This window comes from Lepidochelys olivacea, assembly GCF_965140295.1.
Source record: "Lepidochelys olivacea isolate rLepOli2 genome assembly, chromosome: 8".
NCBI lineage: Eukaryota > Metazoa > Chordata > Testudines > Cheloniidae > Lepidochelys > Lepidochelys olivacea.
This window is the reverse complement of record NC_140418.1, coordinates 66,857,323-66,885,007: the sequence shown is the minus strand read 5'-3', so window position 1 is coordinate 66,885,007 and position 27,685 is coordinate 66,857,323. Positions and strand designations below refer to the sequence as shown.

General features: G+C 42.9%; 1 protein-coding gene across 1 annotated transcript in view; it reads right to left on the bottom strand.

Moving 5' to 3' along the window:
* Positions 1-27,685, bottom strand: part of VAV3 (vav guanine nucleotide exchange factor 3) — a 248,303-nt gene that overhangs the window by 173,500 nt on the left and 47,118 nt on the right. Inside the window, exon 2 of the mRNA XM_084637324.1 lies at positions 19,405-19,521. Within this exon, the coding sequence (XP_084493450.1) occupies positions 19,405-19,521 (117 nt within the window). The remainder of the gene's footprint in view (positions 1-19,404; positions 19,522-27,685) is intronic.

Sequence of the window (27,685 nt, the reverse complement as noted above, 5' to 3'; positions counted from 1 at the left end):
GCCATAACAGGGACCCGAAGCAGTGCCACGTGAAACTTAAGGAGCTGAGGCAAGCCTATCAGAAAACCAGAGAGGCAAACGGCCAGTCCAGGTCAGAGCCCAAAACATACCGCTTCTATGATGAGCTGCATGCCATTTTAGGGGGTTCAGCCACCACTACCCCAGCCGTGTTTTTTGACTCCTTCAATGGAGATGGAGGCAACATGGAATCAGGTTTTGCGGACGAGGAAGATGATGATGATGAGGTTGTAGATACCTCACAGCAAGCAAGCAGAGAAACCAGTTTTCCTGACAGCCAGGAACTGTTTCTTACCCTGGACCTGGAGCCAGTACCCCCCGAACCCACCCAAGGCTGCCTCCCGGACCCGCCACGCAGAGAAGGAACCTCTGGTGAGTGTACCTTTTAAAATACTATACATGGTTTAAAAGCAAGCATGTTTAATGATTAATTTGCCCTGGCATTTGCGGCTCTCTTGGATATACTCCCAAAGCCTTTGCAAAAGGTTTCTGGTGAGGGCAGCCTTATTCCGTCCACCACGGTAGGACACTTTACCAGGCCAGTAGCACGTACTCGGGAATCATTGTAGAACAAAGCATTGCAGTGTATATTTGCTGGCATTCAAACAACATCCGTTCTTTATCTCTCTGTGTTATCCTCAGGAGAGTGATATCATTCATGGTCACTTGGTTGAAATAGGGTGCTTTTCTTAAGGGGATATTCAGAGGTGCCCATTCCTGCTGGGCTGTTTGCCTGTAGCTGAACAGAAATGTTCCCCGCTGTTAGCCACGGGGAGGGCGGAGGGATGAGGGGCTAGCCACACGGTGGGGGGAGGCAAAATGCGACCTTGGAACGAAAGCTATGTATGTACTGTTAACAGCAAGGTTTACCGTGAGTGTACCCGTTGTTCTATAAAATGTGTCTTTTTAAATACCACTGTCCCTTTTTTTCCCTCCACCACCTGCATGTGTTTCAAGGATCACAGGATCTTCTCCTTCCCAGAGGCTAGCGAAGATTAGAAGGCGGAAAAAACGCACTCGCAATGAAATGTTCTCTGAGCCCATGCTGTCCTCCCACACTGACAAGAGCACAGATGAATGCGTGGAGGCAGACAATGTCAGAGTGCAGGAAAGCACAAAATGATTGGGAGGAGAGGTAGTGGGCTGAAGAGAGTAAGTGGTCGGCTGAAGAGAGGGCTGAAGCTGAAAGATGGCAGCAGCGTGATGAGAGGAGGCAGGATTCAATGCTGAGGCTGCTGGAGAATCAAACTAATATGCTCCAGCGTATAGCTGAGCTGCAGAAAAGGCAGCTGGAGCACAGACCGCCGCTACAGCCCCTGTGTAACCAACCTCCCTCCTCCCCAAGTTCCATAGCCTCCTCACCCAGACGCCCAAGAACGCGGTGGGGGGGCCTCCAGCCACCCAGCCACTCCACCCCAGAGGATTGCCCAAGCAACAGAAGACTGGCATTCAATAAGTTTTAAACTTTTAAAGTGCTGTGTGGCCTTGTCCTTCCCTCCTCCACCACCCCTCCTGGGCTACCTTGGTAGTTATCCCCCTATTTGTGTGATGAATTAATAAAGAATGCATGAATTTGAAACAACAATGACTTTATTGCCTCTGCAAGCGGTGATCGAAGGGAAGAGGGGAGGGTGGTTAGCTTACAGGGAAGTAGAGTGAACCAAGGGGCAGGGGGTTTCATCAAGGAGAAACAAACAGAACTGTCACACCGTAGCCTGTCCAGTCATGAAACTGGTTTTCAAAGCTTCTCTGATGGGCACCGTGCCCTCCTGTGCTCTTCTAACCGCCCTGGTGTCTGGCTGTGCATAACCAGTGGCCAGGCGATTTGCCTCAACCTCCCACCCCACCATAAACGTCTCCCCCTTACTCTCACAGATATTGTGGAGCACACAGCAAGCACTAATAACAATGGGAATATTGGGTTCGCTGAGGTCTAAGCGAGTCAGTAAACTGCACCAGCGCGCTTTTAAACATCCAAATGCACATTCTACCACCATTCTGCATGTGCTCAGCCTGTAGTTGAACAGCTCCTGACTACTGTCCAGGCTGCCTGTGTATGGCTTCATGAGCCATGGCATTAAGGGGTAGGCTGGGTCCCCAAGGATATATATAGGCATTTCAACAATCCCAACTGTTATTTTCTGGTCTGGGAATAAAGTCCCTTCCCGCAGCTTTTGAAAAGAGACCAGAGTTCCTGAAGATGCGAGCGTCATGTACCTTTCCCGGACATCCCACATTGATGTTGGTGAAACGTCCCTTGTGATCCACCAGTGCTTGCAGCACTATTGCAAAGTACCCCTTGCGGTTTATGTACTCGCCGGCTCGGTGCTCCGGTGCCAAGATAGAGATATGGATTCCGTCTATGGCCCCACCACAGTTAGGGAATCCCATTGCAGCAAAGCCATCCACTATGACCTGCACATTTCCCAGGGTCACTACCCTTGATATCAGCAGATCTTTGATTGCACTGGCTACTTGTATCACAGTAGCCCCCCCAGTAGATTTGCCCACTCCAAATTGATTCTCGACTGACCAGTAGCTGTCTGGCGTTGCAAGCTTCCACAGGGCTATTGCCACTCGCTTCTCAACTGTGAGGGCTGCTCTCATCTTGGTATTCTTGTGCCTCAGGGCAGGGGAAAGCAAGTCACAAAGTTCCATGAAAGTGCTCTTACGCATGCGAAAGTTTCGCAGTCACTGGGAATCATCCCTGACCTGCAACACTACGTGGTCCCACCAGTCTCTGCTTGTTTCCTGAGCCCAGAATCGGCATTCCACCGCATGAACCTGCCCCATTAGCACCATCATGCCCACATTGCCAGGGCCCATGCTGTGAGAGAAGTCTGTGTCCATGTCCTCATCACTCTCGTCACCGTGCTGACGTCGCCTACTTGCCCGGTTTCGCTTTGCCAGGTTCTGGTGCTGCATATACTGCTGGATAATGCGTGTGGTGTTTAATGTGCTCCTAATTGCCAAAGTGATCTGAGCGGGCTCCATGCTTGCCGTGGTATGGCGTCTGCACAGCAAAAAGGCGCGGAACCATTGTCTGCCATTGCTCTGACGGAGGGAGGGGCGACTGACAACATGGCTTACAGGGTTGGCTTACAGGGAATTAAAATCAACAAAGAGGGTGGCTTTGCGAGAAACAGAATGGCCCCCTCAAGGATATAACTCAAAACTGGGTTTAGCAGGCCGTTGATTTCAAGGAGGGAGGAAGGAGAAAATGAATACAAAACAAATCTGGTCTATTTCTTGTTTTGATCCACTTCATCTATCTTTATACATCTTGCTGGCAGCAGACTGTGCAGTACAACCGCTAGCCATCGTATCTCCTGGATGCTCGGCAGAAGACGATGCAGTATGACTGCTGGCCATCGTCTTCTGCTGGCTGCACATTAAAAGACAGTGTACTGCCGGTAGGACTGAATCGTCATGAGACGAAACTTAAAAGGGAAATGACTTGGCTGAGTCACTCCCATGTTTGCCCAGGCACCCCGACCTCATTGAGGTCGGTTAAAAGAGCACCCTGGACTACGTCGATGACGGCTACCAGTCATACTGCACTGTCTGCTGCCAAAAGGCAATAAACTGCTGCTGTGTAGCAATGCAGTACCGTGTCTGCCAGCACCCAGGAGACATACGGTGACGGTTAGCTGAGCGGGCTCCATGCTTGCTGTGGTATGGCATCTGCACAAGTAACTCAAGAAAAAAGGCGCAAAATGATTGTCTGCCCTTGCTTTCACGGAGGCAGGGAGGGAAGGGGAGCCTGACGATACGTACCAGAACCGCGACAATGTTTTAGCCCCATCAGCCACTGGGATTTCTACCCAGAATTCAAATGGGCGGCAGAAACTGTGGGAACTGTGGGATAGCTACCCACAGTGCAACGCTCTGGGAGTTGATGGTTGCCTCGGTACTGTGGACACACTCCGCTGACTACATGCACTGAGAGCATTTGTGTGGGGACACACACAGTCAACTGTATAAAACGCTTTCTACAAAACTGACTTCTATAAATTCAACCTAATTTTGTAGAGTAGGCATACCCCAAGGAACATAAGATGTGGTATAATAGACAAAGGCACAGAGTATTGGTCTTGGCCTGCTTAAATTTATGCACCATGGCTGAACATTTTCTGGAGCCATGGTTTTGTCATCACAGTAGAATGTCTTGCTTCTGAGTGTGCAATACTAGCCTGGCACTCAAAAATCAACTGAAAAGTTTGAGTCCAGCTAGCTTAATGGAACATTAGATTTTAATATTCCTGATACTGAAAATGGAATCCAAACCATCCACACAATACCCTCATCATTGACACGAATATAAATTATGAACACAAAGAGATCCCTGAACCAATACATGACATTCCAGCAACGTGAGTAAATCTTCTCTCGTGAGTTATAAAAGATGTGCAGTCAACCCTATCAAAAGTCACCGCCATGGAAAATTGGTATCTAAATGAAAAAACACAAAAGATTTAGAACTGACAATAGAGGGCACCTCGGAGGAGTTCAGCCTGCCCCATCCCCCACCCCCGTCAAGCCCTAAAGCATGGTAATCTTCCTCACTGTACACTGTATGCTCTGCTTGGGTCACAAGCAACCGGGTGGGGGGGAGGGGACACTAGTTTTAGTGGCTATACCTCATCGTGGATGATGTGATCTTGTAGCAAAGTGACATTCTAGCATCTTTGTGCTATAGGACATGGCACAGGAGACACAACAGGGAGAACAGAACAAGCATATCAGAAGGGAGACAGTACCCCCTACGGCCAGTCACACACAAAGAGCATGGAGCTATATAGAGGGGCAACACTGCTCCCACAACCACAATCCAATATGGAGAGGAGTGGAGATGGAACTGACCAGGCTGTTCTGTTTCCCTGGATCCTGGATAGGGAAGAGTAAAAAGGTGTCCCTTTCTCCACTGAAATAGGGGCAAACTGAAGGCAACAAGCTTCACCTACTTCCACTCTCTGCCCCTTTGAGAGGAGTGGAAATTACCATGGAATATCTGTAAAAGAGAAAAGGCAAATCAGTGAATCACAGCTTGGACAGTTCTTCTTTCATTAAACAGATGCCGGTGCTACTGGCAGGTAGGCCTTGGAGCCCTACCAATTTCCCTGCTAGGCACCATTTCCTACTGATGCTACCTCTTGAAACTCCCCCACCTAAAGAGGCATAAGGAGAGAGAGATTTAAGGGAACTGAGCCTCCCCAAGCCCGGGGGAGTGAGGGGAAGGGAAGCCTCTGCACTCTCCAATGCTTCTCTGTATCTTAACCACTTTTCTGCATATTTAACTTGCAGGGTTAATGACAAGACACAGACATTTGTGAGCTTGATGGCTCTACACTTCTACTTTGCTGGTCTGATCTTAAGGACAGGCCACTATAAAGTCAGTGGCCAATCACCTCTAATTGTTGGGTAGATTTCAGGGCAAAGGCTTCTATGAGTTAGACCAACTATATAGCTTTCTGGTCTGATATCAAGGCACAGGTTGCTACGAGGTCACTAGCTCAGCAACTTTAGCTTTTTGGGCTAATGTCACAGGTATTTGTGAGGTTACTAGATCAACTATGGTGATGAGAGGTCCCCCCGCCTTACTGAGCTAGTCCCATGATACCCTATTAGTAGGGCCCTACCAAATTCACAGTCCATTTTGGTCATAGGATTTTAAAAATAGTAAATTTCATGATTTCAGCTGTTTAAATCTGAAACTCCATGGTGTTGTGATTGTAGGGGTCCTGACCCAAAAAGGAGTTGAGGGGAGGTTGCAAAGTTATTGTGGTCCTGCTACCCTTACTTCTGTGCTGCTGCTGGCAGAGGCACTGCCTTCAGAGCTGAGCAGCTGAAGAGCTGCGGCTGATGGCCAGGAGCCCCATTCTGAAGGCAGAGCCTCTACCAGCAGCAGTGCAGAAGCAAAGGTGGCATGGTTTGGTATTGCCATCCTTCTGCACTGCTGCCTGCAGATCTGGGCCCTCAGTCAGCAGCCTCTGGGCATCAGGTTCTGAAGGCAGCAGCACAGAAGGGTGGCATGGTATGATACTGCCACCCTTACTTCTGTGCTGCTGCTGGCGGGGCACCACCTTCAGAGCTGGGTATCCGGCTAACAACCACCACTCTCCAGCACCCCAACTCTGAAGGTAGCACAGAAGTAAAGGTGGCAATCCCACAACCCTAAATTTTGCCACCCCCATACAACCTCCTTTTGGGTCAGGACTCCTAATTTGAGAAATGCTGGTATCCCCTGTGAAATCTGGTCTTTTGTGTGCTTTTACCCTATACTATACAGATTTCACGGTGGAGACCAGATTTCACGCGGTCCGTGATGCGTTTTTTCATGGCCTTGAATTTGGTAGGGCCCTACCTATTAGGTTCTAGTGAAACCAGAAGTTTCTGCCAGTTTCATTGCAACCTCAGAACATATGGGAGGAAAGAGAAGGAGCTAGGGAGCCAGGGCAGCAGACGCAAGGAGATTCAAAGGCAGAGGAAAGGGGGAACTGGTTAGTTTGTTTTTACATCAACTGTTACTGTGACCAAAATACTGGGTGGGGAAAAAAGTTTGTTATCAGTCCCTGCTTCTGCCTGCTCAGCTCCACTGCCATGAAATTGTCATAGTTTTTCATCTTGGAAATCTCATCATCCTAGGCTCAGCATCCCTAACTTGCTGGGTTGATGTGAAAAAACAGGTCTTTGAACAGTTACTGGTTCAACAAAAGTCCAAAACCTGTAATATGAATTAGTATGAAACAAAAGTTTACATACATATTTGTGTTCCCCCATTACATAAAAATGAGGCTTCCCATTCCTCATAACAAATCGCTAAAAAAAAGAAAAAAAGATTTACTCGCATGTCACATATTGTAAACAAACATTTCTTGACTATTGTTTACAACATGTGATATTAATTTGGTATTTTCCCTTTGAAGTAGCTACTCAACCTTAAATTGTTAAAAACGAAATAATTTTGAAAATTTAGCATGCTCGTCAACCACAAATACCTTTTATTTATCTCTTTTCTGTTTGTTTACAATCAGTTTCACTTTCAATATCTTAGTGCTGCAATGCTTAGGTTTCAATACTACAGGAAATGAAAAACAAAATTTACTTTTTATTTTATTTTTTTAAATATTTCAATAGGTTTTATAAAGTTTGTTTTAACAACATTTTATGACAGACTTTAACAAGTATCCCCTTTAACCATTTTAAATCTATTCAAGACAAAAACAAAGACTTATTTTTCAATATTTCCCTCACCCCAAACAGAATTCCATAATGCTACCCTACCCCGGAGGATACCTGAGTCATAGCTGAATAACATTTTGGTAAGATCACTATAGCAACGGAGACACATGGGCAGGAAACGAGAGCTTGGAAGCTCAATTTTTCCATTAATCCAGGCTCCACAGACAGCAGGTCATGTTTACTGAGAAGAACCTAACTGAACAAAAGTCCACATTATGAAAGTCCTAAAGGGCTCCGATACTGACAAGAACATTTCACTGCCTGGATAAGAACTCTTCATTAGACCTCAGACACCTGTAGATTGCCTAATGATTTTATGATGTGGCAAGACAAATCAGTTTATCAGTGAGATGTGCTATCAAAATAAAATTCTGAGCCATAACTACATTTGAGAAGCCTAAATATTTAGGCATTTGACCAAAAAAAGACTAACTGTAAAAAACTGGATTTCTGAAGCAAACCACCAAGCCACTTTTCTAGATCCACTTCTAAAATAACTGGGATCTTGTTTTAGTGGAGATACAGAATATATATTTTGAATGACTCCATTATCTTTGTAAATTCACTCTCTCCAAACTATTTCCCCAAATTTCAGCACTTTCACCATAATAAAAAGTAATACTTGAACATTTTAAATTAATGGTTCCCAAAAGTGCTGCATTTCAGTATCTGATACTCAATAAAATCATTGGGGGCAGGGGTTATATCTACAATACAACATCATTAAGATGCCATAACTTTGGCTTTTAAAAAAAATAGTACACGAATCTCAAACTCTCATAACTTTCATTAGGATTTCATATATAGAGTCTCCTCTTTTACCCTTACATGAAGATAGCCACCAACCAGCATCTTGACTGACAGCCCCATGAAACAAGTTCATACTACAGTCAAATACTCTATGTTTGCATCTTCCTTCTACAAATACATAATACAAAGAATATCCTTTAGTATTTTGAACTCCAGTGACAACTTTTATTCACAGATGAAATTTTTAACCCAGTAAGAAACACAATACCTCTGCTATACACATTGGGAGGGAAAAAGGCAGAAAATGTAAAGATTGAGGGAAGGACTACGCTCCCACTTAAGTCGATCTAACTTATGTTGCTCCGAGGTGTGAAAAAGACACGCCCCTGAGCAACACAAATTACAGCGACCAGCTCTCCTGCCAACATAGCTTCTGCCTCTCACAGAGGTGGAGTAATTATGTGATGGGAGCGTTCTCTCCTGTCAGCACACAGCATCTTCACCAGACTTTACAGCGGTGCAGCTGCACAGATGTAATGCTTCTTGTGTAGACCTGCTCTAAAATACATGAGAAGCCTTTAAAATCATAGAATCATAGAATTGCAGGACTGGAAGGGATCTCAAGAGGTCATGTAGTCCAGTCCCTCTCTCTCACAGCAGTACTAAGTATTATCTAAACCATCCCTGACCGGTGTTTGTCTAACCTGCTCTTAAAAAATCTCCAATGATGGAGATTCCACAACCTCCCTAGGCAATTTATTCCAGTGCTTAACCACCTTGACAGTTAGGAAGTTTTTCCTAATGTCCAACCTAAAAAGCCCTTGCTGCAATTTAAGCCCATTGCTTCTTGTCTACCCTCAGAGGTTAAGGAGAACAATTTTTCTCCCTCCTCCTTGTAACAACCTTTTATGTACTTGAAAACTGTTATGTCCCCTCTTAGTTTTCTCTTTTCCAGACTAACAAACCCAATGTTTTCAATCTTCAATCATGGGTCATGTTTTCTAGATCTTGCATCATTTTTGTTGTTCTTCTCTGGACTTTCTCCAATTTGTCCACATCTTTCCTGAAATGTTGGTTTTATTCTAAGCTATTTGGGGACAATGGCCGGAGTGTCTTTACCCACAGCTGCAAATGTGTATTGCACTGGAGTGGCGAAAGACTAGATGCAGGTTCATGCAGTTTTCTCCACTCCCTTTCCTTTTCTCTTCTGCCTCACAACTCCAGTCCTGGGCACTCCACACAGTTTCCTTAACTTCAGAGGTCAATGCCCTACGTGCATCGTTCTCCTTCCACTTCTTAACAACCTAAACCTGTGAGGTGCTGGGCCTCGCCTAAGAAATGCCTTCAGTGAACTTCTATTACCTTCAATGGGAATTTAGGACACTCAGCACTTAGCGGGATCAGTCTCCAAAGGAGCAAAATTCTAAACAGTAGAATTATGTCTTCAGCAACATCAGATAGGCATTGTCTACTCCTAAAAGTTTTGCAGTTTTAACTACGCCGGCACAGTAAAAGTGGCAAAAAAAAAAAAAAAAAAAAACCTAATGTGGATGCAGTTATACTAGTATAGCTATTCCCATACAGGAAAGGCAGGGGTGAAAGTAAGGCACTACGGGTCGGTATCGGCCCGTACAGCTGACTTTGCCGTGGCAGCACTTTAAAGGACCCTGCTTAAAGCGCTGCCACAGCAGCGCTTTAACGTCATTGCCATGGCAGGGCTTTAATGTAGTTGCCCCTTTTACATGCCCCAACTCCCTCCGCCCCCGGCTGCCAACAGGAGGAAGGGCAAAAGGAGCAGCTGCCCCGAGCCCAGTGATTTAAAAAGGCCCGGGGCTCCAGCCGCCGCTGCTGCTACTGAGGCCCTGCCCCTTCCAGGAGGGAGGCAGAGCCAGCCCCATAATGGTAAGAGTTCAATTTTATTTTCACCCCTGAGGAAGGGGAATAAGTTACACCCATATAAGGTACCTTTATTTCTTGTATAGCAGCACCCACACTAGGGCTTCTACAGGTATAACCAGTGATCAGCTGCCAAAATCTTAACAACGGGTTCCCTCCTTACCCCACGAGGGGGTCGTTGCCCACCCCTGCCCCCCAGAACCCCTGCCCCATTCAACCCCCCCCAGACCCCTGCCCCATCCACCCCCCTCCCCTGACTGCCCCCAGAACTGGGCAGAAGGGTCTCGTGGGCCACCATAGTGGGTGCCCACCCCTAAGAGCCAGAGACACCTGCCGGGGGGCGAGGTGGGGAGTACCAGAGGTGCTTATCTGGGGCAGCTCCCAGGAAGCATCCGGCAGGTCCCTCTCACTCCTAGGGGCGGGGGAGCGTAGCTAGGGGGGGAGCAGGGGGAGCGGCCGCTCCCCCACTCATCACATCAAAGGTGGCGCCTTAGGCACAGACTCCCTAGGTGCTCCGGGGCTGGAGCACCCATGGGGAAAATTTGGTGGGTGCAGAGCACCCACCAGCAGCTCCCCACCCCGCACCTGGCCCCAGATCACCTCACCTCACCTCCGCCTCCTCCGCTGAACGCGCTGCCCCGCTCTGCTTCTCTGCCCCCTCCCCCGGCTTCCCGCGAATCAGCTGTTAGGTGGGAAGCCTGGGAGGGCTGAGAAGCAGGTGGCGGCTTCCCACTCAGGCCGAGGGTGGCGGAGGTGAGCTGGGGCGGGGAGCGGTCCCCCTGCGCCGCCCCCCCGCCCCCCCAGCCGGGTTACCTGCTGCGGCGCGGGCGGCCCTCCTCGCACCCCCCTGCCCTAGCTCACCTCTGCCTCCCTGGGCCTGAGCGGGAAGCTGCGGCCTGCTTCTCAGCCTGCCCCAGCTTCCCGCGCGAACAGTTGATTCGCGGGAAGCCAGGGGAGGGGGCAGAGAAGCAGGGCCGAGCGGCGTGTTCAGGGGAGGAGACGGAGTGGAGGTGAGCTGGGGCCGGGGGTGGGGCGGGGAGCTGCCGGTGGGCGCTGTGCACCCACCAATTTTTCCCCCTACGGTGCCACTTTTGGGCGGTTAAATTCAGAAGCCCTTTTAGAACCAGTTGTCCCTTGTGGAACAACCGGTTCTAAAAGGGCTTCTAAATTTAACAACCGGTTCTAGCAAACCGGTGCGAACCGGCTCCAGCTCACCACTGGGTATCACTGTATCAATAACTATTTCAGTGAGGGGGATGATTTTTTTTCATACTGATACAAAATCAGTGTGTAGACCAGGACTTACCAACTAGCATAATTAGGTATTATTAACTGTATTATCTGAACATTCACAAGGCATTACTAACAGGGAAGTGTATTTTCATTGTGTTTAAGTTTACACAGAAGGACCACATCCCACCAAGCTTCTTTTACAGTTCTGTCAAACTTCTGTGCTCCACCCCATTCTCTCTGATGCACTGACACATTCCCCACCCTACTCTCTCTCACACACACACAATTTATACATAAACCATTAAATAAAAATATAGAGCTACATATAAGACTGTCATCATAGCAAATCCTAAAGGGATGTAACCTCCTTGCAGATCGAGCACTACTCGGCTTGATCTCTGGCAAGGTACTACGGTGGTCTGGCTGTATATTTAGTTCGTGTTCATCACTGGCACTCTTGTCATGCTAACAAAGCTTTTGGTGCCCACGTGATCGTCAGCTGTGTAGCAGCATTCCTTGGTACACACACTTCAAAATTCATTTGTCTTCCATTCTAATATGTCCGTACCAACAAAGCTGCCTAAACTGAACAAGTGTTCAGGGAGGTGGTTACTGGGTTCGGTTTAGAATGTCCTCATTTTTGTTCTTTTCCTGCCGCTTGACCAAGATGATGAGAATTGAGAACATCAGTCCTGTGTTCTTCAGATTTCCTCAGCACCCATGTTTCACTTCCATTCAGTACAGTGGTATAACCATGGTTCTATAGATCTGGAGCTTTGTAGCAAGCCTGATGTCACAGTGTCCCCACACAGGCCACTGAAGGGCCTGAAACATGACAGTAGCTGCTTCTATACAAGTGTCCACATCTTTCAAGCACCCTTCAGCACAGTTTGTGATGCTGTCCAAATATTTGACATGTGCCTCCTAAGACCAAGACAGTGGTGGACCTGTCACATCACATCATTGTACTGTTGAACTGCACTTGATTTCTATGTATTGAGATTTAGTTCTTGTCTGAATTTCATTGTTTTTAGAACCATCAAGCTGCCATGTAGATTTTGGCATGTGAATACTCATATCTGTCTGGTTTCAGAGTAGCAGCCGTGTTAGTCTGTATCCGCAAAAAGAAAAGGAGTACTTGTGGTGTGGCACCTTAGAGACTAAAATTTATTTGAGCATAAGCTTTCGTGAGCTACAGCTGATGAAGTGATCTGTAGCTCACGAAAGCTTATGCTCAAATAAATTTGTTAGTCTCTAAGGTGCCACAAGTACTCCTTTTCTTTTCACATCTGTCTGCTCTTCCTGGAATCTTTTGAACACATACTTGGTAGAATTCCAGCACACTTGGAACGTGATACTTCCGCTGGTTCATGATGTTCTGCTGAATCAGTGTCAGGATTTCCTTAACAGTGACAGAGTAGATAAAATGACCATCTAGTACAAGACTCTTGCTTACACATTCAGTATTTTCAGAGCACTTTGCTGTGTACTTTGTGCAAGTGAGCCTTTTGAGTGTGATGGAGGATGTAGCCATGCTGGAAGTTGCACTATATGCTTTTTAATAAAACCTCGCTCATATATAGCATTTTGAATGATCAAATACTCGTTTACACCACTTTTGCTTAGTGAATCTAATGCCCTTTTGCTCTCTGATGTTATTCACAAATCTTGTATAATAGCATGTTATCAAATAAGTTCAAACTTATTAACTTTACAGATATGATTTAAACAAGGTAAGAAAACTAAGCTAAGCTTGAAGCAAGGAGTACATCTGTGATCAGCACTCTATTCCTTATACTTCCTAAGACCAGAGTAAAGATAGCTCCAGTCAACAGGACTCCTATTGACTTCAGCAGGCCTTTAGATGCCCATTTCCATCACAGAGCTATTCTTTATCAAAGGAGTCCTGTAGTAGGTTGAAATCACCTTTGAGAAGCTATAACAGCTGCAATTGCCGAGACACAAGACACACCAAAGACCGGGAAAGCTAGAGGACTATGTAATTCTGGCAGAATTGAAGGCACAAGTATCAAAATTATTTGTTGATTCTGGCACACAGGTATAGAGAGGAAGAACCCAACAGTCCTGGGTTGGCGAAAAATGAGATGGAATTTTTAATGAAAACACTGCCTGGCATCAGTTTGTGTGGGGGTGGAGGTTTTCATGCTACAACAGCAAGCTAAACACAGCACTGAAATCTACTAGAAGAATAGGCAGTTGTGACTAGAAGTGGATGAATCTCGTGGAGTTTGAGGCTTGGCAACTGTCTAAACTTATTTTTTTTCTGATTTTGTTGAACGAGTTCAAGAACCTTCTTTTTTTCCTGCAATTTAAAACCCTCCCCCCCCCCTGCCCCACCAAGGCAGACTCAGTTTAAAAAAAACGATAAAGGGAAATCAGTGCTATGTATTCGGAAAAGACGAACGCTTTCCTACTCCCCTCACCTTGATCCCAGTATTAAAGCTTGGGTCTTTGTTTTTCACTCTGTTCACTCTCCGCTTCATCCTCACCTAACTTTTTCCTTAGGAACTTTAATCTCCAATCCCATCACCACTCACACACTCTCTCTCTCTCGCTCTCTCTTTTACACACACACACACACACACACACAGTCGTTGCAAAGCAGAACATAAATTCAATAACATTACGGTTCAAGTCGAATTTCCAATCCCATTATGTCATAGTGGGTTCAAACTGGAAAAAAACAGTTCACTTGCTCCTACCTGTGTTAGTTTTACTGTTATACCTAACAGTTTGTAACAACTGTTCACCATAGTTAAAAAGCACCAAATAGTTTTTAAAAGTACTGTAGTTACAGCCTGGCATACTAAAGGATTGGATGCAGCCTGTCCCTGATAGCACTTCTGCTACTGGAGTTTATAGCTAGACAGGGAAGAAAACATGGAGGAAGTATCCAGCTACAGCTAGCACCTACCATCTGTGACTGCCACTGTCTAAACAAAGGAAAAGATTTGAAAACATACAAGAGGGAAAAGATCAAAACTATAAAACCATTTTTTCCATGGGAGGACAAAAAGGCAATACTAGACATACAAGTCATATCCCATCGCTTATTTTAAAAAATAAGATCTTAATAAAATAACTGCACAACTCTGGAATATTTCAAATGATAATCGCCAGGTCGCCTTTTCGTTTCTCCTCTTTTTATCCCTTTCTTTTCTTTAAAATCAGTTATTCATTTGCATCTGACATGTTCTTCCTAATTTGTTTGCTTAAATGGGTAACATGGAAACCTATAGTATAAAACTGACTACATATTTTCTATTACAATAAGTTTAAAAATTCAACAATTATGAAAATATAATTGCAGTACAAGCTACAAAAACTCAACACATCTGTGATTGTATGTGGTTTCAGAGGTGGTTCCTTAAATAAAAGGAGTTCATGAAAATCAAGACACGTTGGGTTTGTGGAGTTGCCCTCACTTACACGTCTGAATTTGGCCCCTTAAAAGCATTAAGCATTGGTCAGTATTGCACTACAGTTTCTTCAATCTCAAATATCTACTTTAAGATTTTAGTGCATTAGAATACCCTGGAAGTTGTGGAAATATATACACATCCACCTAATCCTCATTTGGCCAGCAGTCTGGAAAATGCCTGTGGTCCAAAAGATCCTCTTTAAACTAGAAATCTTCTTGAAACTAGAGTGATCACACCACACTACCAGCCTTCTCTCTGTGCACAAAACTCCTATTAACTATGTACATGTGCAGGGAGAAGGATTCAGAAAATGGTTCTTATAATGAAGAGAACATAATGGCATTTTTTAGTTGATGACTAACAGGAAAATCCAGTGGTGCTGATCTTGTCGCCCTTTGCACGTGCCTAACTCCTACTGAATTCACAAAGGGTTTTGTGGGAGTAAAGACTGTAGGGTTGGGAATGTATACAAACATTTTTTTCCATATAGAGAAATAATTAAAGAAAATTTGTTTGACCACAGAAAAATCAAAAGAATCAGAGGAAACCTTCCTTCTCATCACCACTGCTTCTAGTAAATAGAGACATTTCCAGACCAATACATCTTATTTTGTAGTCTTCTTAGCTCAACTCTCACACTATGTTATACTGTCCTACACGTTTTACAACCCTGAGACTACACTATACGTGATATTTTTCCAGTGCTCCACTCCTTTTTAATGGTTTCAAATTCACTATCTGCTCTAGAAAGTTGACTATGTCCCCAAGCATTTAAAGAGCCTAGTTAAACACAAGTCAATTTATCTACTGCTAGAGAGAGCACACAGCAACCTCCAGTCATGTGTGACAAGCTTTCATTCCTGCGTGCAGTGAAAACAGATGAACTGCAAACAGAGTAATGGTGAAGCTGAAAAGATGCCTGTCACACACAGCCACTGCAAGTATTGCGCTGTCTTCGCTGTTCGGTTTAGTGGCACCACTTTTGCTCAAACAGCTGTTATTATTCACTGGAGGCAAGTCTCATTAAATAACCCCTTGTGCCTTTGTCACTAGTCTCACCAAGACTATGGAAGCATGTTTGCATGCATGCACAGCAGGAATTGCTGACTTTTCAGACATTGTTAGGCCCCTGACACTGAGCAGCACAGACAATGAAATTGTCAAATATTGTAAAGACAGGAATTGTCCCTTCTTTCCTATATGTTGTACAGCACCTAGCACATGTTGTTCACTACAATGTATACATAAAAGAAATAATGTACTATTAAGGCTAATTTTGTGTCGGGAGAAGAAAAATGCAATAGTTAAAATCTTTCATGAAAGAGATAGTATCTCTGCAAATACCAACTTACATTATTCTACTTCAGTTTTACACAAGATAAAAGTTTATTTTGGAACACAACTTTACAAAGCACAAACCCAAAAAGCCATGTGTCAAATAGCCATCGATACATTGTGGGCTACATTTCTGAGACAGGCCTCAATCCAGCATGTTATTTCACAGGTACAATTTTGCACCAGTAACTAACTGAATCTGCAAAAATTTTCCTTCAAGACTAGTGGCTGTCTTAAAAATCAGGCCCTTTATGGTCTTATTAGAGTAACTATGTAAACCAGGATCTCTCTCAACAACTAACTAGAAACCAATAGTAAGTGATGCTACTCTATCATAAAGCACTTTTTAGCCTATTTAAAAAAGTAGCAAAGGCTTGACACAAACGTTTAGATAAGGACCCTAACATTATAGCAAGCAACTGGATACCTGGTAGAGCAGTAGCTGTTAAAAGACTTTTTGTTTTAATTCCTCTGCTGTTCACAGAACCAAGAAAAAAATCTTTGGCATTTTTGAATAGGCAATATAACAAGTTTAAAAACAAAAGACTAGAAGTACAATGCTATATCTTAACTATGCCTAGCATGGCAAAAAAAAAAAAAACGTACAGTAGCATAAAAGGACAGGTAGAATTTCTTGGTTTGCCAGTCTCTTTATATTGCACAAATGATCAAACAAAAGTATTTAGATATGCTCAGTGAGTCACTTCAATCACCAGTACCAAAAAGCAATACCATAGGCTTGATTCTTATTTACACTAAGGCAGCATAAAGGGGCCTTAGTGTAAATAAGAATCAGGCCTCATGTCTATTATAAAGTACAATGTATAAAAAGTAACGGAAATATTGTATCTTCAGATGTTAAAAAGGGGAAGTTATGTCTGTGATATTTGTTCTGATTTGGAATATTTTTAATATGGCATGGTCTTTAGATAATTATAGGCTCTTCTGTTAAACTAGGGGAGTGATCCACTGACTCAGAAGTAGAAATCTGTGCTGAATACATGCTGGCAACTGCAGAGAGCAGACAAGTATGTAGGAGGTTACAAACAATACACTAGAGAAAGCCAGCTTTTGCGCACAGAAAAACTAATCACAGGTTTACATACATAGCTCTTTATAATTCAGAGTAGCCCACAGTAACTAATCATCATTGTGTCTCAGTCTCACAGCAGTAAAAATGATACTTTGGAGCTTGGCACTTATTATACAAACAAGGAGGGTGAGGGGGTTAAATCTTAAAACTGTTTGAAAGAAAAAGATTCCAAAGTTGTCAAGCAGTTCCAGTCTGGAAGGGCCCATGGCTTGTGGCACCCCCACCACTATTTTAACTATGGGTATATCAACACTTGGAGCACCTCCCTCCATTCTGCTCAATCAGCCTAACTCCTTCGTAACCCCATATCCCTCACATTCTTCTTACCCATTACCTTCCCTCATCTATCCTCTTCCTTCTTAAGTCAAGCTTTCCTTTTCACAATTCCCAACCCTTTTTTCCCCCCTCTCTCATGCCCCTTCCTTTACTTCATTGACCCTCTATTCTCTGTCTCCCATTCACCCTCCCTTTCTCTCTTCCCCACCCTCCTCCTATACTAAATACATATCCCTTTGGTCATATCTGCTTTGCCTGTGCACAGAAGTCCTTCCATTCCCAAATAGCAAGGTAAATGTGCTATTATCTAGAAAGCAAACAAGAAGACTTCTTGTAAGGTTTGCTTTAGGGTGAAAAATGTAGAGAAAACATAAGAAATCCAGAGGTACATGAAAAGCCAACACAGTGGAACTATGTTATGTAGATCACTATTTGCAGTGATCATTTGGCTACATGAATCAAACCATACTTGCCAAAAGCCAGGTCCCATATATGGTGATAAATTGCTCCTCGTTTATACTGAACAATGAGCATTCGGTTGTAAGGACCAGACCGAAAAGTGTTTATTTGGTTTTTAAAAGGCAGAACACAAATTGCACCTTTGTGAGTGGCACTGGTAGAGAATGTAATAGCTTGTGGGAGTGCTAATTATAACCTAACTGACCTGTCTTGGCATTAAATTGCCTATTACAACATTGGCAATGACCTGCATTTAGCGTTCATACAGATGTGATCATCAAAAGAGGGATTTGCTCAAACAATTTCACCATACACAATCTTAATGTCTGTATTTCTTATTAAAATGAACCTGCTATTCATGGACACAGTTGGCAATTACATCCTTTCCCCAGACTTCAGAGATTGCCTGTCTTGCCATGCAATTGGGATATCCATTATGACACACTAACTGTACGTAAGAGATTTTTTCCCACAGACCGTAGTCATAGACACCAGGATATTTGCCTGCCACAGCATGTTCCTGCTGTCTGATAGTCTGGTTTGAAAATATTGGAGAAAAGAGATAGAGTGTCTGTATTAAACCTACATCGATTTCTGCCAGCCTAGACAATGAAAAAAATTATAGGTGCAAAGATGGTGATGCTGCGGGTTAGGGACATCCCACTTCCACTGTCACTTCATCTGACTACTGTTACCGCCTGTTGTTCATACAAAACCCTCACTTTTCTCTCCTTCCCCATGCTTAGCCACTCTTATCATCCTTTCCTTCTTCCCATTACTCTAAGTGCCAAGCCTTACAATTTGAAGGCCCACAGGCAACACAGCGGCTTCAAGCAATGACAAGGGGGGGGGGCACAGAATTCAAGTCTTGAGTTGCCTACCACTCCTCTCCCTTCGCCATAAGAGGGTGGGGATGAAGGGCTGAGAGTTACTGTTTCCCCCCTCCTAAGTCCCACTGCTGGAGAGGAAAATAGGGTTACTCCAAGGGAGTGAGAGTGTGCATGGTATAGGAGGCTCCCCGCAAAAGATATGGCGCGCCAAGTGACTGCTTGATTTACTTGACCTTACAGTCAGCCCAGACTCCTCTTCTCATCACCCACCACCGCTACTCCCTGCTCCTCCAGCCGTGCACATTTTTCCTTATGACACCGATCCACTGTATGGTCCTTCTCAGCCCCATAACATTGTTCCTTTTGTGCCTGTAACTTGCTCCCAACAGAACAGCCCTTGTGAGCAAGCCCAACCAAGGGAGGAATCAAGAGGTAAATCCGTCAGTAGAACATTAGGTGTTTGACCTCTTTGGCCTCTCCTACACTTTTCCCCTAAAGTCTTCCTCCAGCGCTAGCACTAGTGCATCACCAGTCGCGCCGATGATGGGACGTGCTAGTGTACATTGGCCACTGCAATTCTAGCCACTGGGTTGTCTGCCCTGAGTAGATCTAAAGGACACAATGGTCAACACACCCAGGCAGTTGGCCTCTGTCAGCTATGACTTAAAGAAAAGAAAAATGCAACACAAGTGTGAAAAGAACGAAACTAGACCAAACCTCTCTTTTGCATCAAGGTAGTTGCTATATAAAACCAATGGCAAGCATTACCCAATAACCACTTTATCCAGCCAGAAAAGAAGATATGAGTAAACAGGAAATTTTAAATTACCTTTCCAAAATCTCGCACATCAAACAAATCAAATGCTTCAAAAAGTTCACTTTTCTTCATCCCAAATATCTCACAACATGCTGAAAGGAATGTTCTTATATTCTTCAAGCAGAGAAACTAGAGAAAAAAACAAATATTGTTAGTGTACAGGCGTGTAATTACCAAATGCTTTGTGGTATATTTTGGAAGCTCATGATTATTTTTGCCATTATATATGTTTAGCAAAACCCACTGCAATATTACCATTTCTAAGGGTTAGCTAGCACCTCTATTAAACCATAATTTTCAGATGGTTTGTAATTCAGCCATTAAAATTCTCTTTAGACTGAAATAGTGTTATCCAAGGCCTAAAGAGAGGAATTTTGTTCAGCATAATTTGTTTAAGCTAATTTTATGTTGGCAAACAGAAAAGCTAAGAAGTTACCAGGTTTAAGTTAACTTTAAAATGGCTTCAGTTTTAAAAATTAAAATTTGTAAGCTATTAGTGTATAAGAGTGGACCAAACTCTTTAGGTGCTGAAAGAAAAATTACCACAGCACTGAACTTAGAAAAAGCAATCAATTTGCGATATACCAAGTATTTTCATTAAAAAGAATTAATTGGAAGTCTAGCTGCAGAGATTTACTGAAAATACATGCACTGCGTTTACAGATTCGAGACACCACAAACAATATTGTCAAAATGGACCATAATTACACATTGGGGGATTATACAATTATGATTTTATAGTAATTTTTGCACAATTAAGAACTAGTTCCCAATTTATCAAGTGGCAAATTAGCTTGATAGAACGATCCTGACTATTCAGATGGAATCGGAGATTCGATTTGCCTGAACACAGCTATGGCTACCAATGATTTGCACTTCTGAATCATACTCTGCTGAGGAATTGCACTTATGCCTGGGACTGGAGAAAGCTTTATCAAGTGAGCATTCTGCTTCCGACTCTACTACTCCCTATATACATCCTGGACTGTCTCCTCTTCAGGCCCTACTCCACATAGCCTCAACTCAGCTTCAGACTAGACTTCCAGGTGTGGGAGAGGACACTTCCTTTTAGCAACCCCAATAACCACTTCTCATTAATAACCCCCACTAATACACACACATGCACAAAACAGAAAATGAAAAGGCAATTGGGGGATTTTGTAGTCCAATGAACTATTATTGTCCACAGTTTAGCAACAAAACACAGCTGTCACCCCAGGAGTTCTGTTTTCAGGATGACAGGCCTCCTCTTTAAAATTATTCCTTGGATATTAATTTGGGAATAATTTTCCCCTTCCACACTCCCTCTGTAGAATACTCAGGGCATATGCACATTTAGCACAAATAGCAATTGATTTAGCCATGGGCTAGGACTCCTAACTGGAGAAGGGAGAGCAGTCACAAGCAATTAAAAAAAACCTACACTAGTGAGGGAGAAATAACCACTTGTGGGAAAAGCCTCAGTAGCTGCATAGCCCCATTTCTGTGTACAGCAGCACTGGACGTTGTTTTCTTCTAGATAAGGGACTGTAATTTGTTTTCACCATAGCCCAGACATGTTATCTTTTGAAACAGTAGTGAAAGTGACAACCATTGTCAATAATTTTGAAGCAACTTGAGAAAGACACATATCTAAAAATAAAATAGTGCAAGATGTACCGGTTCTTTTTATGAGACGATAAAACTCTACAAAGTCTATTTTTATTAAATCTTACAATGCAATGTACATAACAGTACAAAAAAATTGAATGTTTATGGGCAACAGTATTATTTCAATGAACACAGCAATCTGCTTGAAATTTTCTTTCAAATGTTCTTAGTCACACAACAAACCAGGATTAAACCCCAATTCTCTCAATGCCTGATCCATGAGAGTAAGGATTACAGGACTGAGCCCATGTTTTAAATTACTTTTGTTTATATATAACTAAAATGATACACTTATTTCTTCATAAAAAGAAATTGTGGCACTCATGCCAACATTCTCATATGCAGAAAAACAGCCAAATGGTTTATTGGCATGCATGCATTTCAGCATTTATTTGTGTAAATAAGGGAAGAAATAGTGAGGTGGAGACATAGTTTATTCATTTACTTTTATTCGTTTTACTGTGTGTTTACAGACTTGCCAGAGTTGGGCGAAATGACACTACCAGAGAAGCAAAAACATCCGCCATCTGCGGTGTGGCACTAAACATGCTCAGTAGTCCTTTTGAAGCTATACAGGAAACTTTCCTTGTGGGTAGACCACCTGGCATGACATACCATAGTCACCATCTGAAGGCTAAGACAACTGTACCTCAGTGAGAGTTTGGAGACAGCCGAACAGAACTCAGCAGCTGAACAAAAGAGGGATAAGATGTGTCCACTACAAGGTCCAGGTCTCCAATCTGTGGTAATCTATTTGGATCCAGATGGTGTACTCACTATCTCACTGAGAGCCAGCAAAAGAGACAGGAAATTAGCACTAGTTGCGAGAGTTTGAAAATGTTGGTGCTGAAGAGATGCAAAGGATTTGGGACAAGGGAGGAACTGCCTACCTGCTCTACCTGAAAGAAGCTCAAGAGACATACACACTCACGGTTTGAATTGCACACATTGCAAAGAAGACCAAGAACTCACCATGAATTAGAGGGAAGTGTATGTATATATGTGGGTACAAGGTATATGGTCCCTCAACATTTTGTAATAGCAACAAGTGTGGAAGTTTGAGTAAGAAATACCAAAGGGCTATCACATAACAATAGTTTATGAGAAACATTTATAGCCTGGGGAGGGGAGCGAACAAAAACAGATTCTAACAAGTCTGTACTCCTGTTGTAAAAGCACTCATTCAACATTAGCAATCTTAGGTATTAGAAGATATCTGGGATGGTCATGGAATGTCAGATAAAGTCAAGAGCTGACAAATTTCAATATAATGCACCATAAACCAAACCACAGCAGTCAAACCATAAACTAAAGGTTTCCGGTAGTTCTGTGTCAGATGTACAATTTATAGAATAAAGAACAGAATAAGAAGTTTTGAATCAGACACAAATGTGTGTCAGACTTACAGAAGAAGACAAGACATTTCATTGGATCTGCATTACAAACTTCTTCCCTGGTTTCAGGAACCTTATTTATGGTTTTCAAGCCAATACTGAAAAGAGGAGTGGAATACATGCCACTTTATCCTGCTCACTGAGGAGGCCAAACTCATGTACTCCTGCCCCCACCATACCACTACAGTGTGTCTGGAGGAAAGTGGTGTGGTGGAGTCTGTAACTTCCAAGAATTGAGTCACAAAATAACCCACAGAAATTAATCGGGGGCGGGGAAGGGGTTGCTACTTTTTAAAAGTTACAGCCACCAGGTTTGTTCAACAGAGTTTATATTACAGAGCCCGCATTGCATTTAATGGTGTCCTCACAATGAAATATATACAGCACACTTGTAATCACTGTCTGATGCTCTCCATGCTGGAAAGATCAGCGGGGAGGAGCACTTTGTACATTAATCAAAGACAAAATCTGCCAGTGTAAAGAAAAATTAAAACCTTGTGAAATAAATCACCTTTAAGGAACTGGAAGCTCAGCAGCAAATGACCTACCTGAAGGAACAGGAGTTGTAATGAGCCTAAAACTTCCCCCAGATTTGCAAAAAGGTTTGAGAACATTTTAGTAAAGAAGAAACAAGTTTCAGCCAAGACTGATGCCACCCACTTCCTCCCACATCCCTTGTCACAAGATCTTTCTGTAGATAGGGGTGGGGAGGAGGGGGTCTATCTTGCCAGCCCATATGAAGATGAGCCAGATAGCCACCCTAGAAGAATCTAAGATGGAAGGAGGGAACCAGCCATCACACAACCTTGACACTGAGGGGGATGGAGTTTAAGAAAGGTCAATAAACTATGTCCTCTAACCCCTGTGGCAAATTGCCGGTACGATTATGATGGGTCCTGCACTTCCTCTTTGGGGGGGGTGAGGGGGGGTGTTCAGGTCACAGTTTCCTGCCCTCTACTCCAGGTCCCAGCCTAGGGGCTTGGTCTTCTAGCCAGCCACAGCACTTCTCCAAACTCTCCTCGACTTCAACTCCTTCAGACTGCTCTCTGCTCCAACTCCTTCCCCTGGCTGATTGAAGCAGGGGGTTTTTATCAGGTGACTAGCTTCAGGTGCTCTAATTGGCTTCAGGTGCTTTTAATTAATCTATAGAAACCTTTCTTCCCTCTACAGGGAATAAGGCTTCTCCTCATCCTGGGACTTACATATCTCTCTTATATCACTCTCCTGCTGCCTTCTGGCCATGCTGTATCATACCCCCAAGGTCAGCAGGAAGCGTGTGGCCCAATGGTAGAGAAGAAGTCCTGGAGGAGGGGAAACAGAGTCTTGGCCTAAGTCCTCTTCTGGCCCCTCAAGAAATAAAAGGGTTTCTAGAGATCTTCTCCCCACCCAAGCTAGAGAAAATGATGGAGGGTTTAACAATTTTTCCTTGAAAACATGCAAAATTTAGCACTGTTTGCCATATTTTTCCCTGGGTGTTCCTGCTCATTCAAACCAGAAGCTCAAAAGCAAAAATACTGGTATTACAATAAAACAAGACATCTTTAAAAATCAATTGAACAAGGGCAGCAGAGTCCCCCATGAAACAAAGCAGTCAATTTTTGTCTCAATAAATGTAGTTGCAGTGGGAGAATATATTAGAACAAACAAGGAATGGAACAAAAAAGGGAAATTAGATATTTGAAAGCAAAACAAGGTTTTTATTTCACTGGGAATTTTGCATGAGTAAGGACTGCAAGGCTTGGCCCCACCATAGGGTACAGAGCAAGGAACATGATGGTATAAACACTGAGACAACCCCTCTACATACACTAGTTGTGAAGTCACTGGTCTTCTGTAGTCCCACTTTCAAAGGCATTTCTATGAAAATACATCTAAGCTCGTTCATGGAGATAAAATATCTATTTTATCCATCAATACATTACATATATCACATATACATCAGGACCCCTGCTACCATTCAATAAGGTTCCTCATCATGAAACTATTCCTACTAAACTAAAACAATTCCTACTAAAACTAAAAATAAAGGACTTCAGAATTATATTCCATGATAAAGAACCATCAGTTATGTCAAATCTGGAGATACCCTGTGATATCTGCATGTTATGCATTATATATAATAAGTCATAAAAGCAAATAAAACAGCATTAAACAATCATATCCACTTGGCTTTATATTTTGAAGGAAATTGTGTTAAGATAAATGAGTACCAATATTAGTGGAAATTAAATAAAATTCCTAAGACGATTCTAAATGAATGATTAACAGGATAAAACGATTTTTTAAGTACATGAAAATTACAAGAACATGTAAGTAGATTGGTAAGGGGTAAGTAATGGGCCCTGAGTTTGCCATAATTCTTACCTCTATTATCTAACATTCAGTAGATATTGTGTGGCCACACAACACTTCTATTATCTCTTTTGCATGAGCCTGCCTCCGGGACCACATCATTAGTTACACACAACATAATTTCTTTAAAATAACAGGCCCCCTGACAATATGATGAAATCACCCTGTTAGCTGAGAGCATACTTAGCAAGTTTGGTTTTAGACTTAACAGTTCAATAACTATCAATTCTATCGCTCAAATGGATTAAAAGGTTTATCATCTCTGAACAGTTAAACTAATCATAATAGCTTCCTGGATATAATTTGAAGGTTACTAAAACCAAAAAGATATGCATATTATTTTCACTTTTGTTTCAGTAAAAGTTATTTAAAATTATGTGGGAAAATCCTTTTCCAAAACAAATATATAAATAATTTTCAATGGACATTTTTCTCTATGAAAAATACATTATAAACAAAGATGGCCATCATCATGGTAGTTACAGCAAGGATCAATTGTTCGTATTTCTTGGGTTTCTCTTAACTGGGACTTGAAGTCTCTCACACACCTACAATCCAGAGGCTTCTGTAGATAACACTGGACCTTCCTTGCTGGTGCCTCCTCATCCTGGGTGTCAACCTCTGACTAAAAGAAAAGGAGTACTTGTGGCACCTTAGAGACTAACCAATTTATTTGAGCATAAGCTTTCGTGAGCTACACTTCATAGTTCACGAAAGCTTATGCTCAAATAAATTGGTTAGTCTCTAAGGTGCCACAAGTACTCCTTTTCTTTTTGCAAATACAGACTAACACGGCTGTTACTCTGAAACCTCTGACTAGTAGGTTTAGCCCTCTAGATATTAGGGGCCTTATGATGTTACTGTATTTCTTCCAAAAACACATTATACCTTGGTACACTATTGCGACACCTGTCACCTAACTCTCACAGAATTTCACTGACAGTGCAGCACCTACCACCCTTTGTATCTCTGAAAGTCTCCTCTAAAATAAATGCAGAATTCCAGCCCAAAGCTGGGTTTCTCTTCTTTTACAATGTTACATAATTTAAAAACGCTTAATAAAAGTTAAGGAGTACTTGTGGCACCTTAGAGACTAACCAATTTATTTGAGCATAAGTTTTCGTGAGCTACAGCTCACTTCATCGGATGCATACTGTGGAAAGTGTAGAATCTCTTTTTATATACACACAATGCATGAAAGAATACCTCCTCCCACCCCACTCTCCTGCTGGTAATAGTTTATCTAAAGTGATCACTCTCCTTACAATGTGTACGATAACCAAGTTGGGCCATTTCCAGCACAAATCCAGGTTTTCTCACACACACCCCCACCGCACACACAAACCCACTCTCCTGCTGGTAATAGCTTATCTAAAGTGACCACTCTCCTTACAATGCGTATGATAATCAAGGTGGGCCATTTCCAGCACAAATCTAGGGTTTAACAAGAACGTCGGGGGGGGGGGGGGGGATAGGAAAAAACAAGGGGAAATAGGTTACCTTGCATAATGACTTAGCCACTCCCAGTCTCTATTCAAGCCTAAGTTAATTGTATCAAATTTGCAAATGAATTCCAATTCAACAGTTTCTAGCTGGAGTCTGGATTTGAAGTTTTTTTGTTGTAATATCACAACTTTCATGTCTGTAATCGCGTGACCAGAGAGATTGAAGTGTTCTCCGACTGGTTTATGAATGTTATAATTCTTGACATCTGATTTGTGTCCATTTATTCTTTTACGTAGAGACTGTCCAGTTTGACTAATGTACATGGCAGTTACAAGTTGTTACCCTTTACAAATACACTACAGTGTTTGGACATCATGTTCCAGATCACTATACTAAGCTTCCTGGTCAATGTAGTGGTGAGTGGAATGAAGTTTTTACCATTAGACTGGAATGCTCTAGTGTGTTATTTTTAACGTTAGTAAAAAAAATACAGGTTTGTCTCCAACACTGCATTGCGTCATACCAAAGCTTAAATTTTTATAGAGTATTTCCCGGAGCTCCCCACACATGCTATAAAAACTCCAAGGGGGTTGAAATATTTACCAGAGCTTTGCTCTGGACAGCTCCAGCTGAATTTAAGCCCTGCCTCATATGGCAACTAAAATGGCCTAATTTTAAGAAGTTAAAGGCCAATTCCGCTTGCCTACTAGACAGTTGCTCAGTGGGGGAAGGGCAAAAGAGCATCATGAGGCACACAACCAGTACTCTCTAATCCTGGGGGGATACTCAGTGCCCTAAAAGGGTTAGGAGAAGACAGGACCATGGCTCTGCCATTGTCCCCACCCTACCCTATGTACCAGCTATATGGAGGATAGTAACCGGCAGAATGCCTCCCATTGTTCCCTCTGCAGCAGTGTGGCTTCACACCAGCCCTTGCAACGGACTGTGCCTACAAGGCATAATTGATCCCTAAGTATTACAGACCCTTCAGGCCTTTGTGTGGACTAGTATCTTGAAGCAGAAGGAAAGGTTATTCAACAAAACATTTTTAATTAACAAATTACCCACAATGAAATTCTATTCCAGTACATTACTTACTGTTCCATTGATAGCATTGCAGATACAAACGGTCTGCAAAAACTTGATAATATAAGCATCTCATTCAACTGCATTTACATTGTACTGACTCCGAAAGACCTAGCAATGGAGAGATCTCACACAATTCTTACAGTTCCAATGACATTTATCTTATCAAGTCTAAATTACTTGAGCTCAGTAGGATGTCAAAGCCAATCTCAGTCTAATATTAATAGAAGCTTTGTCAACTGAAGTATTCCATACAAGTTCTATTATCATACATATTGAATAAGTTCATGACCAAAAGGCAAGTATAATGGGAAAAAATTATATTTGTTTTTACATACAAGTTAATTGTGTTGAATTCTCAGTTG